Source organism: Ranitomeya imitator, chromosome 1 (genome assembly GCF_032444005.1).
Source record: "Ranitomeya imitator isolate aRanImi1 chromosome 1, aRanImi1.pri, whole genome shotgun sequence".
Taxonomy (NCBI): Eukaryota; Metazoa; Chordata; class Amphibia; order Anura; family Dendrobatidae; genus Ranitomeya; species Ranitomeya imitator.
Window position 1 is genome coordinate 1115181775 of NC_091282.1, and position 15123 is coordinate 1115196897.

The 15123-nt window shown below is 44.1% G+C and overlaps 1 protein-coding gene across 2 annotated transcripts in view; it reads left to right on the forward strand.

The window, feature by feature from the left end:
- MTUS1 (microtubule associated scaffold protein 1) overlaps positions 1-15123 on the forward strand; it is a 106259-nt gene that overhangs the window by 13161 nt on the left and 77975 nt on the right. Inside the window, exon 1 of one of the 2 annotated variants that reach the window (XM_069744396.1) lies at positions 11129-11956. The exons of the other annotated variant lie outside the window; for it this stretch is intronic. Coding sequence (XP_069600497.1) covers positions 11836-11956 — 121 coding nt within the window. The 5' untranslated portion in view covers positions 11129-11835. Of the gene's footprint in view, positions 1-11128; positions 11957-15123 lie in introns of those variants that run through there. 2 annotated transcript variants of the gene reach the window in all.

The window sequence follows — 15123 nt, forward strand, 5'->3', positions numbered from 1 at the left end:
GTAATCTGTGAAATACTTTATAGAATTGTAAAATCTATTTAATTTTCTAGGCTCCTTTTTGTAAGGCTTTCCGTGCTTGGCAATCTGTTTAAGCTCATTATAGTTTTGCCTTAATTTTTTTTATTGCAAAAATGGATTGGGTCCAATCTGTGAAATGCAGGATTTTTTTCTTCTTTTGGAAGGCTATTTTGCTTTTACAAGACCTTTAATTCAATCCCATTTTTAGTACTATGTGATTTACACATGGTGCCATATTCCAGAACTGTGAATGCAGTCTATGGTCTCATGAACAATCATTTTTGGAGAACTTTACAGATGTAGAGGGCCATAAAATGGCCCTCTTCGAGCGGTCTGTGGGCCTCTGCTGTACCTCTCTGGGCCCCTGATATGTGGATTTTTTTTCTGTCAGTATAAATATATTCCGTCTACTCTTCTGAGGAAGAGTAAAGGCCCAAGTCGATCATGGTGAACGAGCGTTTGTTAGAAAGCTCAGGTGCTGATTATCGGCTTTTGTATCCATCCCGGCAATCGCCTAACGAACATGGAAAACATTGGATACATGGGCTTTAAAACCAGAACCTAAAAACCTTTAAAAGAACCTGAAGACTCACCTCTTCCGACAAGCCTACAGCCTGCAGTGATCCTGAACTTACAGAACCGCCGCACAACCTGCCCTACCCTCTCCTAGTGTTTCATCACCCTTCCCCTGCAGACTGTGAGCCCTCGCGGGCAGGGTCCTCCCTCCTTATGTACCCTGTGCCTTATTTGCTCATGTTAATGTATTTGTCTATATTTGCCCCATATTCACATGTAAAGCGCCATGGAATAAATGGCGCTATAAAACTGTATAATAATAATAATAAAACCATCTGTACTACATCCCATTGTTCTGGTTAAACCAGAGATGTGCTTCTGAAAACGATTATTCTATGCACACAGAATTCTGGCCTGCTGAGTGGAACATAAAATGACCACCATTTGGCTCATGCAAAGCTGATAGGCAATTAATGGCCGCTGTCGGCAACTGTAAACAGGCCTCAGTTTCATAATACAACCTTGTATGGAGGACTGTACATAGGCAGAAGCAGGGCTTATGTCACAGAAGTATGGACCCCGTACATCCTCCTACTTACTCCTGTAATGTGTAGATGATCTCCTGGTACTTGTCAAATCTTTCATGTAGCCAAAAGAATTGACCAGCTTCCAGGGGTTTTCCCATCTCATACCACTGTTATACCATCACTTTATGATCCATAAAGGGCCCCCTTGATCCTGAGTGAAGGGGGCGCAGTACTGGTGTAGTGATGCAGACCCTTAAGACTTTTCACCGCATGGCAGCAACTGGTCACGCCACTAATGCGGCAGCTCTACATGGGGGCGTTGTACCCTTCATCCTCCAGATTCTTATAATAGGTTGGACCCCTCCACTGAGGTCATATCCTAGCAGTATAAGCAGATCTGTCCACTTTCTTGACATGTCAGTTTTTATTAAATAATGATTAAATCCGTAATATAACAAATCCTGAGTGTATTTTTTTGGAACATTGCATTGTACTGTTCCTGTTTTTCCCACTAAAAATGCATGACTAAATCGTCGGCTCATGTGCCCCCTGCATTGTCGCTGTAGAGTCACTTTAGATCAGTGTCTGGCGCTTAAGGCTTTGAGAAAGGGAATAGTAATACCAAGTCGTAAATGTCTGACAAATAACTAGAAGACAGCACAAGCCAGGATTATAAGAAAAGATCTTTTTTTTTTTTTTTTTTTTTTTTTCTTTTCCACAGGGAAAACCTACTAAGAGACGTCTTTTTTTCTTTTTGAATGGTCTTTAAATTATGTCTCTAAAAAAAAAAAAGTAAAAAATTAAACCTGTTTACTCCCCACTGCATAAGTAGACATGGTAAAGTCACCCACCATAGGGGTCACGCACCATAAGTAGACATGGTACAGTCACCCACCATAGGGGTCACCCACCATAAGTAGACATGGTAGTGTCACCCACTATAGGGGTCACCCACCATAAGTAGACATGGTAGTGTCACCCACTATAGGGGTCACCCACCATAAGTAGACATGGTACAGTCACCCACCATAGGGGTCACCCACCATAAGTAGACATGGTACAGTCACCCACCATAGTGGTCACCCACCATAAGTAGACATGGTACAGTCACCCACCATAGGGGTCACCCACCATAAGTAGACCTGGTACAGTCACCCACCATAGGGGTCACCCACCATAAGTAGACATGGTACAGTCACCCACCATAGTGGTCACCCACCATAAGTAGACATGGTACAGTCACCCACCATAGGGGTCACCCACCATAAGTAGACCTGGTACAGTCACCCACCATAGGGGTCACCCACCATAAGTAGACATGGTACAGTCACCCACCATAGTGGTCACCCACCATAAGTAGACATGGTACAGTCACCCACCATAGGGGCCACCCACCATAAGTAGACATGGTACAGTCACCCACCATAGTGGTCACCCACCATAAGTAGACATGGTACAGTCACCCACCATAGGGGTCACCCACCATAAGTAGACATGGTACAGTCACCCACCATAGTGGTCACCCACCATAAGTAGACATGGTACAGTCACCCACCATAGGGGTCACCCACCATAAGTAGACATGGTACAGTCACCCACCATAGTGGTCACCCACCATAAGTAGACATGGTACAGTCACCCACCATAGGGGTCACCCACCATAAGTAGACCTGTTACAGTCACCCACCATAGGGGTCACCCACCATAAGTAGACATGGTACAGTCACCCACCATAGTGGTCACCCACCATAAGTAGACATGGTACAGTCACCCACCATAGGGGCCACCCACCATAAGTAGACATGGTACAGTCACCCACCATAGTGGTCACCCACCATAAGTAGACATGGTACAGTCACCCACCATAGGGGTCACCCACCATAAGTAGACATGGTAGTGTCACCCACTATAGGGGTCACCCACCATAAGTAGACATGACTCGGTGACACTGTAAAGTAATTTAATTCCTTTGCAGCGGAGATCTAAGCTCAGACTAAGCCTGTGCATTCCTGTTGTCTCCAGGTTTTATTGACATGTTGGACAGGTAACCACCAATTACCGTAATTCTAGCAGCCAACACCCAAAAACCTATAGCAGATATTGCTATTTTTGATCCTTTAATAGACTCTTTAGAGAACTATAAAGGCACTGTATTGAGAATTCTGAAGTGCTTTAATGCTTCAAGCTTTAATTTTCCAACTACATCACACAAGCTTAAGGTTGTATCATTAATTGTCTTTGTCAATTCAAAAAACTTCTTAAATCTTAATTTTTTCCCATCCTGTCATCGCTTTACTTTACCGGTTCCTTTACATTTAATAATAATAATGGGACGTGTAAAGTGTGACAGGTTTGTTGTTTCTTCTTTACATGTGCACCATGGAGCCCCATTAACCTTTGTAGTAACCGGATAATGAGCGGTTGCCTCCGGAGCCTGCAATCTGTGACGTCGGTGCGTGAGGAGCTGTCCGCTCTTATGAGGGCCTTAATGACGGCTCTTTTCTGCATTTGTAGAATACCAGGGTCATAAAGCTGGCTGTAACACTTCAACTCGTGTTCTACAATTAGTCGCCGTGTAGTTTCATAAATGGCTTCTGCTCCTGTTATTACTGTAAACATTAGTTATGTTTCACGCGTTCGTTTAGTTGTAGATGGCTATCCGTTACCCTTAAAGGGAGTCTGTCAGCAAGTTTTTGCCGTGTAACCTGACAGCAGCGTTATGTAGTTGTAGAGATTCTGATCAGTTTTCTTTTTGCTGCCGATCCAGCAGAGCTCTGAATGCTGAGCCCTGTATAACCTTGCCCACACCACTGGCTGCCTTCTGTTTACAATGTGTATTGACAGAAAGCTGCTAGTTGGTGGTAAAGGTGTGGTTGGACCATGAGGCACCAGACACCTAGTCCTTTAGTGATAATCTGCTGCTGATAAACTGTTTTTATTGAAACAGTAAAGCACAGCCTGGTAAGTGACACATTGCTGGAATCCGGGTCTCTGCCCCTACATCATGCTGCTCTGATTAGGTGGCCAAAACCTGCAGATTTATTTTAAACAGATGATATGTAGCTTTGATTGATGTGCCATCACACAATGCCCCATTGGGTGCCATGTGTGCATACCTTGTCCTCCATGTACATAAAGTAGCTGATGGAGCATGTCACACTTTTTTTCTGTAGGACAGCACTGTATATCTCCACACAATATCTGAGGTATATAAAGCTAAAGGCATATGCCTCTCTACAATGTCCATTATTGCTCCAGATAGATGTTTTATAACCACCGTGTATATGAGGCTTTACTTACAGTATATGGATATTAGCTGGGAAACCCTGAGGTAGTGCCCCTTGTAAAATAAAAATAACACCTACTCTATTCCCCAAGCCACAGTGGACCCAGCGTGCGAACAGTAGTAACACGTGACCCCTGCAGCCCATCATCTGCCATTATTTCCGGTTGTCCGAAGGAAGAGCGTGCGCAGAAGCCAATTATCAGCCGCTGACTGGTTGCAGGGCTCATATGGCATAACACTGCCATGCGATCCCTGCAGGAGGTATTTTTTTAATTTACCTTTGTAAAATGAAAATAATTGTTTGTCCAGGAAGTGAACAATGCCTTAACCCCTCAAGACGCAGCCCTTTCTCGTTTTTGCGTTTTCGTTTTTCGCTCCCCTCCTTCCCAGAGCCATGACTTTTTATTTTTCTGTCAATATAGCCATGTGAGGGCTCATTTTTTGCGGGACGAGTTGTACTTTTTAACGACACCATTGGTTTTACCTTTTCTTGTACAAGAAAAGTGCAATCCCACACTTGTTTTTTTTTTTTTGCTTTTTGCTACGGTCACCAAATGCTAAAACTGACCTGCAATTGTGATTCTCCAGGTAATTACGAGTTCATAGATAAAGTGTAACCTAGACATGTTTGGTGTCTGAGTGGTGAAAAAAAAATTCCAAACTTGGCAAAAAAAAAAAAAAAAAAGTGCCATTTTCTGATACCTGTAGTGTTTCCATTTTTCGGGTTCTTGGGTCAGGTAAGGGCTTATTTTTTGCGTGCCGAGCTAACATTTTTAATGATACCACCTTTGTGCAGATACGTTCTTTTCATCACCCGTTATTGTATTTTAATGCAATGTCGTGGCGACCAAAAAACCCTATTTCTGGCGTTTTGGATTTTTTTCTCGCTATGCCGTTTAGCGATCAGGTTCTTTTTCTTAATTGATTGGGCGATTCTGAACACGGCGATACCAAATGTGTATGTTTTTTTAATTATTATTTTATTTTGAAAGGGGGGTGATTTAAACTTTTATATTTTTATTTTTGTTATTTTTTCATATTTTTTAAAACTTTTTTTTTTTTTTTTTTTTACTTTTGGCATGCCTCAATAGCCTCCATGGGAGGCTAAAAGCTGGCACAACTCGATCGGCTCTGCTACATAGCAGCGATGCATAGATCGCTCCTATGTATCTGAATTCACAGCATTGCTATGAGCGCCGAACACAGGGTGGCACTCACAGCAAGCCGGCATCAACAACCATAGAGGTCTTAAGAGACCTCAGGTTGTCATGCCGACGCATCGCTGACCCCCGATCATGTGACGGTGGTCGGCGATGCACGCATTTCCAGCCCAATGTCCAGAAGCGATAGTTAAATGCCGCTGTCAGTGTTTGATTCCACCTGCCGCTATTGTCGCGACTTTGATGTGGGCTCTGTGCTACAGCCCACATCAAAGGGGGAGACACGACATGCGCAGTACTAGTATGGCACATGTCTTGAAGGGGTTAACCCAGAAAGAGCTGGAATTTAAAGGAGTCCAGTGGGCAGTCTTATCTGGTGACTACTATCTCTATGTTCATGCTCACAGCTAAGGCTGACAATCAGTCACTGCCCTCCATCAGAATGAGAGGATTTAAATGTATTTTTTGGTGGGTGAAAATATTCTGTGTAACTTATGGTGTATCTGCTGTGCTCTGTCTGCCCTATATCATGCGTGCACATAGAGCAGTATAATCCATGTGACCAGTTCACATGGTGGTCGGCAACTTAGAGTTTATATTAAAAAAAATGGAGGTCCCAAAGACCCGTAGTGCCGTGTATCCGGAGGATTGCGGTCCGGGTGCGTTTCTGGTGTAGGGTGTGTGCTCATTATTACTGACAGCAGTAAATCAGGCTTTACATTGAGAAATGCACACAAGCCAGCCTGTAAGTGGCCGAGCATGCCTCGGTGTGACGTGTTCGGCCATTGTTATGTTGTGACAGCGCCCTGCAGCAGCACGAATCCACCTGGCAGGAGCCGTGCAGGGAAATAGGATTTGTAGATGTGCGGTTCAGAGAGAACGACTGGTTTCACTTCATTCATGTGTGCAGCCCATGTACGGACTCGTATGAGCGTGAATATCACTTGTGATATGGATAATATTTATTTTTTCTTTTCGTTAATTAGCCATAGGTGGGATGAGAAGGAAAGCAAACAAGAATGTGGAGTCTTGGACGTAAACATTGTGCTGGTTTTCAAAGGTGTAACATGGCGCGGAGCGGTAGCCGTGGGCGAGGTACTCCTCTCTTAAGCCCCCGCATGTTACATGAAAGTGGGGGTCCTGGCTGGGTGTATGGACTTTGGGTGTGAGCCTTACTCCCGTGCAGGCCCCATGTAACTGATGTTGCTGGTTTGCCAGGACAAAGTGTTAAAGTTCAGTGAGGGAGACCACCATTTAATTTTTTTTTTTTTACTGAACAGGAACTTGGTAGGGAATATATATGGGAGATAGCGGGCACAGTCTGAACGTTTCCTTTACATCTCAAAGCACTTTCCACGCAGTCTCCATCCTTCATTTCTCTTTTGTTCTCCTTTTCTCTGTACTCTCTCTACTTGTCCTTGGTTTCCACTGTTTCTCATCACTTCACCACAACCCAGCTCAACTCCACAGTCCTGTTTAGCAGGAATTCTTTACTCGACCCGGTCTTCCGCATGTTTTTTCCCCCTAGGGAAGCTATTGTCGGTATGGCCGGTATGTATCTTCTCTAGTGCTGACACACTGGAACTCCCGCATGGGACAATATGTTAGGCTCATGTATTCAGGCCTGTTACCTCTTGGCGTTGTAAACTCTGGGCCTTGCTGCTAGGTGTCCTCTCCCAGGACCTGTCTCCGATCGATCACTCTCTTACAATGTGTGCAGAATTATTAGGCAAGTTGTGTTTTGATCACATGATACTTTTTATACACGTTGTCCTACTCCAAGCTGTTCAGGCTTGAGAGCCAACTACCAATTAAGTAAATCAGGTGATGTGCATCTCTGTAACGAGGAGGGGTGTTGTCTAATGACCTCAAAACCCTATATAAGGTGTGCTTAATTATTAGGCAACTTCCTTTCCTTTGGCAAAATGGGTCAGAAGAGAGACTTGACGGGCTCTGAAAATACCAAAATTGTGAGATGTCTTGCAGAGGGATGCAGCAGTCTTGAAATTGCCAAACTTTTGAAGCGTGATCACCGAACAATGAAGCGTTTCATGGCAAATAGCCAATAGGGTCGCAAGAAGTGTATTAAGCAAAAAAGGCGCAAAATAACTGCCCATGAATTGAGGAAAATCAAGCGAGAAGCTGCCAAGATGCCATTTGCCACCAGTTTTGCCATATTTCATAGCTGCAACGTTACTGGAGTAACAAAAAGCACAAGGTGTGTGATACTCGGAGACATGGCCAAGGTAAGGAAGGCTGAAAAACGACCACCTTTGAACAATAAACATAAGATAAAATGTCAAGACTGGGCCAAGAAATATCTTAAGACAGACTTTTCAAAGGTTTTATGGACTGATGAAATGAGAGCGACTCTTGATGGGCCAGAGGCTGGATCAGTAATGGGCAGAGAGCTCCACTCCAACTCAGATGCCAGCAAGGTGGAGGTGGGGTACTGGTATGGGCTGGTATCATCAAAGATCAACTTGTGGGACCTTTTCGGGTTGAGGATGAGGTGAAGCTCAACTCCTAGACCCACTGCCAGTTTCTGGAAGACAATTTCTTCAAGCAGTGGTACAGGAAGGAGTCGGTATCGTTCAAGAAAAATATGATTTTCATGCAGGACAATGCTCCATCACATGCCTCCAACTACTCCACAGTGTGGCTGGCCAGAAAGGGTCTCAAAGAAGAAAAATAATGACATGGCCCCCTTGTTCACCTGATCTGAACCCCATAGAGAACCTGTGGTCCCTCATAAAATGTGAGATCTACAGGGAGGGAAAACAGAACACCTCTGGGAACAGTGTCTGGGAGGCTGTGGTGGCTGCTGCACACAATGTTGGTCGTAAACAGATCAAGCAACTGACAGAATCTATGGATGGAAGGCTGCTGAGTGTCATCATAAAGAAAGGTGGCTATATTGGTCACTAATTTTGGGGGGGTTTGTTTTTGCATGTCAGAAATGTTTATTTCTAAATTTTGGGCAGTAATATTGGTTTACCTGGTGAAAATAAACAAGTGAGATGGGAATATATTTGGTTTTTATTAAGTTGCCTAAAAATTCTGCACAGTAATAATTACTTGCACAAATAGATATCCTCCTAAGATAGCCAAATATAAAAAAACCACTCCAACTTCCAAAAATATTAGGCTATGATATTTATGAGTCTTTTGGGTTGATTGAGAACATAGTTGTTGATCAATAATAAAAATAATCCTCTAAAATACAACTTGCCTAATTCTGCACACAGTGTAGTCACTCCTACCCCGGATTACACTATCCCTTTTCTCTTGGTCTCCTCTCACTTGTGCTACGTTCACATTTGCGTTGTTGGGCGCAACGTCGGCGACGCGATGCGACGCAACCAACAATGCATGTACACAACGCAACGTTTTGCGATGCATGCGTTGTCATAAGATCCTACAGATCAGGATTTTTGGCGCAGGGAAAATGCTACAAGTAGCGTCCTCTGCGCCCTGTCTTGTGCATCTATATGACGCATGCGTCGTAAAACGCAGTACAACGCATACCGGCGCATGTCCATGCGCCCCCCATGTTAAAGATAGGGGCGCATGACTCATGGGTCGGTATGCGTCGCCGACGCTGCGCCCAACAACGCAAATGTGAACTTAGCCTAAGTGACACCCAAAGTGCAGCATTACTCACATTTTCACTTAAGGGTGTACTCCATTTATTTTTTTTTTTTTGCAGCGATTTAGATATTAATGGCTGTGAGTTATTTAGAGAGGCTGTGAGTTATTTAGAGAGCACACCAAAAATACACCACCAAATTTAGTTATACAAGCTGTACACAGACTACCGGTACTTTATATTGTATCAAAGTGTCATCTTCAGTGTTGTTCCATGAAAAGGTATAAACATTTTTTACAAAAAATGAGGGGTGTGCTCAGTTTTGTGATAAACTGTACATGTAGTTTTTATTGCATTTTTTACCAATATTATGGGGTTTCTAAAGGGAATCCAACACTTGAATGGAATTTTGCCACCTTATCTGAGAAAATCAAGACTGCAGAAAGAAGCCCCATAAGTGATATATTGTAGGAATCAGGGTCTCTGTCCCTACATTATGCTGATGGGAGTAGCAAAAACTCAGCAACAGATTCTCATTAAAGGTGTTGATCAGCTCTCCTGTCCACAAAATGGCTTCTGATAGAGCGTGTGTTTAGATCTGTCCACCAGCCTCCAATAAAAAAAATAAAAAAAAAACCTTTCCCATGTGCAATGTTAAGTGTTTTTTTTTTTCATGTAGGAGAATAACCTTTAACACTTGGATACTTGGCTGTGGACACCATTTTGTGTGAAATAAAGATCAGGTGGCTGACATCTTTAGCGGATTTCAACACGCATTATTGTGACATTTCTTTTGGTATTTTTCTTATTACAAATCATGTGATATTGAACTCTGTAAAGATGCAGATTGCGGCATCGGGCCTCAGTTATAACCTTGCTTAAAGAAAAATTCTGTTACCCATGGTAACCAATCAGAGCTCCTCTTTTATTGCTAAAACTGCTCTGCTAAAATGAAAGTTGTGCTGTGATTGGTTGCTGTGGGTCACACGGACAGGCTTTCTTGGAGACTGTTTTGCTCTATCCAATGTATTCTTCATAAAACGCAGACAAAAAAAACCTGTCAATAAGGGCAAAACACAACGCCATACTGAAAGCAAGCTTCAGCTAGAAAAGAGAAGCCACTGACCATAAAAATGCCAGAAATAAGAATGCATTGTAGGTTCAGAGCTTCATGAGCCCACATAGACTTCATTTGGATGAGCCATTTTGGCTAATGCAAAAACGCTGTTAACATGGCATTAAATCTGCAACCAAAAGCATATTTGATGAGAGACAACTTCACAATGACCCTCCTCTGGAGTTTGTGGTGTGGGGTGGCATAAAGTACAGTAGCCAGACCCCTCTAGTGTTTCAGGTAACAGCTCACTATACATTGATTTGGTGGTTGAACCAGTGGTCGGCCATTCCTTCAAAGTGTTGTAGGAGCTGTTTTTCAACATAACGCCATCTGTCATGTTGCTCGTGCTACTGTGAGCAGCCTGTGTTGCCTAAGCGTGCTACCATGGCCTGCAGGGTGTCTGGGCTTGTGTGCCACGGAACGTTATTAATTGGCAATAGCAAAGGTAGCTGCCAGCAGCGGATCTTAACGATTTGCCCAAGTGCATTCAATGTAGCAGAACATTTCTCAGACATCAATTTATAACTTCATTGATGGCAACCAAGGCGTAAAAGTGCAGGGATTTCTACACATGGCGCTCATGCTTTGTACCGAATACATCGAGAGGTTTTGAAAATCCTTCCTTCAAAATTTGAATATTAACATATCTATAGATTATTTCCATAGTTACACAACTCCTTGGTGCTGTAATTTCAATGTTGATGTATATATGTAATGTGTGTGTATATGTATATATGCCTAACTTACACATACGTACAATATATTAGTGCCTGCGTGTGCGTACCGTAATTCGCCCCCTCACAATTTATTGTGTATCGTGTCTTACACCAACGGTGGAAGTAATTGTGCTGTGAACATTGCCACCCCCTTGTCATGATTACAGGATCTTTCCTCAGGGACCAGTGCCACCATTTTGTTCTGATTCCTCCTATTCTCTGTGAAGAATAATGAGGCGGCCCGTAGGATTCTGTCAGTTATTGTCTGGGTGAGGGATGGATGGGGGGCCGGTGGGCGCTGCTTTTTGATCACCTCCCACCTTTAATCACATCACTGAGCCCCTCAGAGCCGCGATGATGAGCTGAGACCTGTCATTTGTGTTTTTCCTGTCTGCGGTTGCTCTGTGTGCACTGGTTTCCTTAGCACCATTGTCTTGGCGATGCATCGTTTCCATCGTTGTATAGCCGCACACACAGGATTAATGTCACTGGGCACGGACTCTTCTATTTCGGTGACATTGTGTGTGTAATCCATAGTAAGGCGCAGGCGACTAGGAGGTTTGTCAGCCCTCTCCCTGCATAATGGACTTGGTGTGATGTAATTCAGGGGCTGCCTGTCTTCGCAGGCTCTGGGAGGAGGCTGATTCTGAGGGCACGCTTTGTTTCTGCAACATCTGGTTGGGGGAGTGCTGCCTGACAGATTAGCATAGTGGATTTTTGCTTTCTGGGATTTGTGATGTGTGCGCCTGGCAGTCAGGGTGATGGAATGAGCTGCCTTTTCCTATTGCTTATTTCTGCCTTCCTTCTGCTGCTTGGCTCCAGATCATCGCTGGTGAGCTAAAAATATAGCGTGGTAGTACATGGAGGCAATTTCTTGCTGGATATCTCTCCACTTTTTCTGAAGACATGTTATGGTCTCCCAAATTCTCCTTATCCAATATGCGTGTGCGGCTGACTGCAAGCGGACTGCTCCGAAATCTGCGTCTGCCGTCTGGATACCGGAAAAGCTCGGTGATATTTCACGCAGGTTAGTGCCGTCTACATGTACGGTGTTCAGTGCTAGTAATGGCAGGGGACATCTTGTTTACTGCTGCAGCTGATGGCTCAGACACACTTGTTAGGTGTGCGGCTGTATGTATGGTGACATCGTACGTGGCACACACGTAGCCGTCACGGTGTGCACAATTACTATCATGTATCCCCTTAGTGCGCCAGTTCTTAATTTTGATTTAGGTGCCCCTAGACATAATTATTTTTTAAATTGACTTTTCTATATACCGTATTGTATCCTATAAGATTATCTATCGACCCTAGACTTGGACCTGACTGAGTGCTGCTTCATCAATCTAATGAGAATATTAATAAAAAATGATCATTGGACTTTGTAATTTGAAATTATTTTAGGGATTTTTTTTTCTCAATGTAAATAAATTTCTTGGACATGACAAGCATGATATGCATTTACTGAATAATACCCCAATCCACTGGTTAAATATAATTTTGGCCATATCGTATACATGCCACCTGTGTAATTCCTCCATAATCCTATTAATCCCAGCTGTTGTCATTCCTAGATGTGATCTGGTCGGCACTCGGGTCTAATGGAGGGCTTATGTCACCTCCTCCCACCCTCCATGCTGCTATATTTCCAGTATAGTCGATGGTCCAAATGTTGACTCCATATAAAAAGGAAAAAAAAAATGCTGTCTGCAGCCATAGTGTTTCCTAGGTGATGGCAAACGATCCGTACAGCTAGAAATGGCATTCGCCTAACCCTTCATTATCATCCCTGTCATTGTCTGCAATGTTCTACGTGCAAGAAAATGTCTGTGGTGATGGCCTAAAATAATCCATAGTCTATGGCTAGTGGGTTAGCATGGTGGTCCCGTGATCGGCCGCAGTCTTGTAGCTTTTACCAATGAGTTATGAACAGGAGGTGAGAAGATGCGGGGGTCCGGTGTATTTGGGTGGTAACTCTGGGATATGAGGGCACATCTGAGGAGAATAACCTGCGCAGCCATGGTTTGGGCAGTGGAGTTGAAGGCTATGTGCACATATTGCGGAAAGGTGTGCAGATTTTTCCACACTGATTTTGGTCAATCCGCACTGCGGAATTACTGCAGTTTTGTGCGGATTTCACCTGCGGTTTTACACCTGCGGATTCCTGTTGAGGAGCATGTGTAAACCGCTGCGGAATCCGCAGAAAGAATTGACAAGCTGCGGAATAAACAACGCTGCGTTTCCGCTCGTTTATTTCCGCAGCATGTGCACTGCTGATTTTGTTTTCCATAGGTTTACGTTGTACTGTAAACTCAGGGAAAACTGCTGCGAATCCGCAGCAAAATCCGCAGTGTGTGCACATACCCGAAGTCTTGCAGACTGTGGCCGGGTTACACGGCTGCTGACTTTGTGTAGGAAATATTTATTCCCTTAGATTACTACTGCTGTTGGCACGCCATGTAGAGGGCTGGGGTTACCAAGTATTTTACACGCTGTAAGCGGTGGGGCCGTCATTATACGGTCAGGTGTAAGTATAACCTGAACCTTGATGGTCGTACCCTTGGAGATGAGCTTGGTGAATCAGTTCACTGATGTGAATCATACGAATACTGGCACCGAAGATGCCATACTGCATGATTGTCACAGTAACGCCACCATATGGGGAATCTTGGGTTTAGGCGCACACATCTTGAGTATTTTGAGCAGGAATTTGGGGCACGAACACGTGCCCCAATCGTAGCCCCAATCGTATTAGAATAGCTATAATATCTGCAGTTATCAGTCACTTGGCAACCATAGCCTGGCCAGATGTTTGTAAAAAAAAGAACAAAAAAAAAAATTCTAAGGCTATGTTTTTGCTATGTTTTGGTGTTTTTGCTGCATTTTTTTCCCTGCAGGTTTTCTCGTCAGTAAAGAAGCAATGTCAAAAAAGCAGGTTTTGCTGAGCAGTTGTCTTTTTTTTTTTTTTTTTTTGCAGAGTTTTTGTCCACATACCCTTTGTCTCTTGTGCATACTGAAAGTTTAGTGCATTAAAAAAATGATTCAATTTTATCAGGTTTTGACACCAAAAATGCAGCAAAACCTGATATTATTTGTTTATATAGCACCATTAATTCGATGGTGCTGTATATGAGAAAGGGTTACATACAGGGTTATAGATATCGATTACAGTGAGCAGGTTTACATTGACAGACTGGTACAGAGGGGAGAGGACCCTGTCCTTGCGGACTTGCATTCTATGGGATAGTGGGGAAGAGACAGAAGGTAGGGGCGAGGCAGCGGCTCTGGCGATGGTGAGGCGGTGGCTCTGGCGATGGCGAGGCGGCAGAATGGTTATTGCAGGCTGTAGGCTTTCTTGAAGAGATGGGTTTTCAGGTTCCGTCTGAAGGATCCAAGGGTGGTGGATAGTCGAACGTGTTGAGGCATGGAATTCCAGAGGATGGGGGATATTTGGGAGAAATCTTGGAGGCGGTTGTGTGAGGAACGAATAAGTGTGGAGGAGAGTAGGAGGTCTTGGGAGGATCGAACATTACGTGAGGGAAGATATTGGGAGATTAGTTCGGAGCTATAGGGAGGGGACAGGTTGTGGATGGCTTTGTAGATCAGGGTTAAGGTACCGTTACACTAAACGATTTACCAACGATCACGACCAGCGATACGACCTGGCCGTGATCGTTGGTAAGTCGTTGTGTGGTCCCTGGGGAGCTATCACACAGACCGTTCTCTCCATCGACCAACGATCCGGGGAACAACTTTGGCATCGTTGACAGTTTCAACGATGCCGAAGACCCCGGGTAACCAGGATAAACATCGGGTTACTAAGTGCAGGGCCGCGCTTAGTAACCCGATATTTACCCTGGTTACTGTTGTAAAAGTAAAAAAACAAAACTCTACATACTCACATTCCTGTCACGTCCCCCAGCGTCAGCTTCCCTGCACTGTGTAAGCGCCGGCCATAAAGCAGAGCGGTGACGTCACCGCTGTGCTCTGCTTTATGGCCGGCCGGCGCTGACAGTCAGTGCGGGAAGCTGACGCCGGGGGACGTGACAGGAATGTGAGTTGTTTTTTTTTTACTTTTACAATAGTAACCAGGGTTAATATCGGGTTACTAAGCGCGGCCCTGCACTTAGTAACCCGATATTTACTCTGGTTACCAGTGAACACATCGCTGGATTGGCATCACACACGCCAATC